Source organism: Loxodonta africana, chromosome 1, assembly GCF_030014295.1.
Source record: "Loxodonta africana isolate mLoxAfr1 chromosome 1, mLoxAfr1.hap2, whole genome shotgun sequence".
NCBI classification, from domain to species: domain Eukaryota; kingdom Metazoa; phylum Chordata; class Mammalia; order Proboscidea; family Elephantidae; genus Loxodonta; species Loxodonta africana.
This window is the reverse complement of record NC_087342.1, coordinates 84,597,090-84,599,149: the sequence shown is the minus strand read 5'-3', so window position 1 is coordinate 84,599,149 and position 2,060 is coordinate 84,597,090. Positions and strand designations below refer to the sequence as shown.

Here is a 2,060-nt window from a genome sequence, read left to right as displayed (position 1 = left end):
ACACAGAGCTGTTTTTATGTGCAATCCTAGTTCTCCAGAACAGTATAGATAACCACAGCATGCACCTGGCCCTCTGAGAATGTCACATCCTAATAGCGGTTAAATAAGATTAGACATACAACAGTTATACTGACAACATCAGAAAAAAAAAGAATATACAAATAGGAAATGAAGTGACTTCTTAATTGTCTATGGGTGCTTTCTGCTAATTTTGTGACATAATTTAGTCATATCAACTTTCTCCTTTTTAACAAATCTCAGGATAATTATGTTAACCATTAGTTTTAACAAAAAGTCATATTTGGTTATAAATTTAAAAACTTCATTAGAAAAGACAGCATATATTAACAAAAAATGTAATATTTTACTAAAATCTATAAAAACTCATTATCCGTTTTTAGAACTCTGTTTCATTACTTGTGGAATCCCTGGGTGGTGCTAACCAATAGTTTGGAGGTTTGTGTCCATCCAGATGCACCTCAGAAGAAAGACCTGGGGATCTACTTCTGAAAAACCAGCCATCGAAAACTCTGGAGCACAGTTCTGCTGACACACATGGAGTCTCCAAGAGTGGGAATTGACTTGAGGACAACTGTTTTACTTTTTATTTTTCATTACTTTTGGGGGAGAATAATCAATCTTTTACTTTCTAAGAAAGGCATAGGTGAAAATAGTTACAATTAATTTGAGTGGGAGAGGGGAGAGAATAAAGGGAGTTAACAAAAGATGTTCTGAAAGATGAGAAGGCAGAATGTGAACTGTGAGAAGACTATATGCTCCTAAGCCATGTTCCACCCTTGGTCTTGTTCTCTCCCTAGTAGCTTTTTTACTGCTCCCTTAACATCCTTGTTTCTCAGGGTATAGATAAGAGGGTTGAGCATTGGAGTTATGAGTCCATAGAAGAGTGCAAGAAGCTTCCCCTTCAATTTGGCTGAGCTACTCTTGGGTGCCATATACGCATAACCACTAATGGCTGAGCCATAGAACATAATCACCACCAGCAGATGAGACCCACATGTGTTGAAGGCCTTCTTTTGACCCTCAGAGGTCTGGATCCTCACTAAAGCTCTGACAATATTGATGTAGGAAAATAGAATTAATCCAACTGGGATAACTTTTATCACAACCACAGCTGCATACATCTCCACTTCATTGATCCACGTATCAACACATGATAATTGAAGCATAGCAGAAACCTCACAGAAGAAATTCTCTACCCGATATTGACCACAGCGAGGTAACAAGAAAGTTAACACTGTCTGCACCAAGGAGTTACTAAAACCTGTTATCCAAGCCACTGCTGCCAGTTGTTGGCATAGCCGAGAATGCATGATAACCGTGTAATGGAGAGGTTGGCATATAGCTACGTAACGATCAAAGGCCATTACCGAAAGAAGTACACATTCAGTGGATCCTAGGCCAAGAAAGATGAAAAGTTGAGCTATGCAGCCCATGTAGCTGATGTTTCTCCAGGGGCTCTGGATATTTACCAGCATTTGGGGGACAGTTGAGATGGTATAGCAGAGGTCAAAAAAGGAAAGTTTAGCCAGAAAGAAGTACATGGGAGTGTGAAGCCTGGGATCAAGGCGAGACAAGATTATGATGGCTGAATTCCCAAGGAGGGTCATTATGTAGAAGATGGAGATAAACACAAAGAGGGTCATCTCTAGCCTGGGCCATTCTGAAAAACCCACCAGGACAAAGCCAGTGGGGCGATGGAAGGTGTTGTTGAATCTTCTCATTGCAGTGACACTACTTGCTGGGAACACCAAGGTCAGAATTTTGGGAGTCTTGTTATCCTATGCTTATAATTTAACGTTGGCTCATGAACCCATGTTCAACAGAGGAACTGGATAGGGGATCCTGAAACAAATCAAATCGGCAATGAGTTTTCCTTTATTGCCTCACATTGAAAAACGAAGAGTAATAATTATATATCTGCATTTTGAAAACTGTATCTATGAGTTCCATTTAGTAAACTCAAAGTTCACAAAGTGAAGAGGTATTAGAAAAGTTAAGATAGTAAAGAGTTTGTTATAAAAACGTGTTGGATTTGATAA

The 2,060-nt window shown here is 39.2% G+C and overlaps 1 protein-coding gene across 1 annotated transcript; it reads right to left on the bottom strand.

Moving 5' to 3' along the window:
- Window positions 1-569: 569 nt before the first annotated feature.
- LOC135232783 (putative olfactory receptor 2B8) lies at window positions 570-1,742 on the bottom strand. The gene has a single exon (XM_064293814.1). The coding sequence runs from the start codon at window positions 1,740-1,742 to the stop codon at window positions 780-782; it is 963 nt and encodes a 320-aa protein (XP_064149884.1). The 3' UTR covers window positions 570-779.
- Window positions 1,743-2,060: the final 318 nt, after the last annotated feature.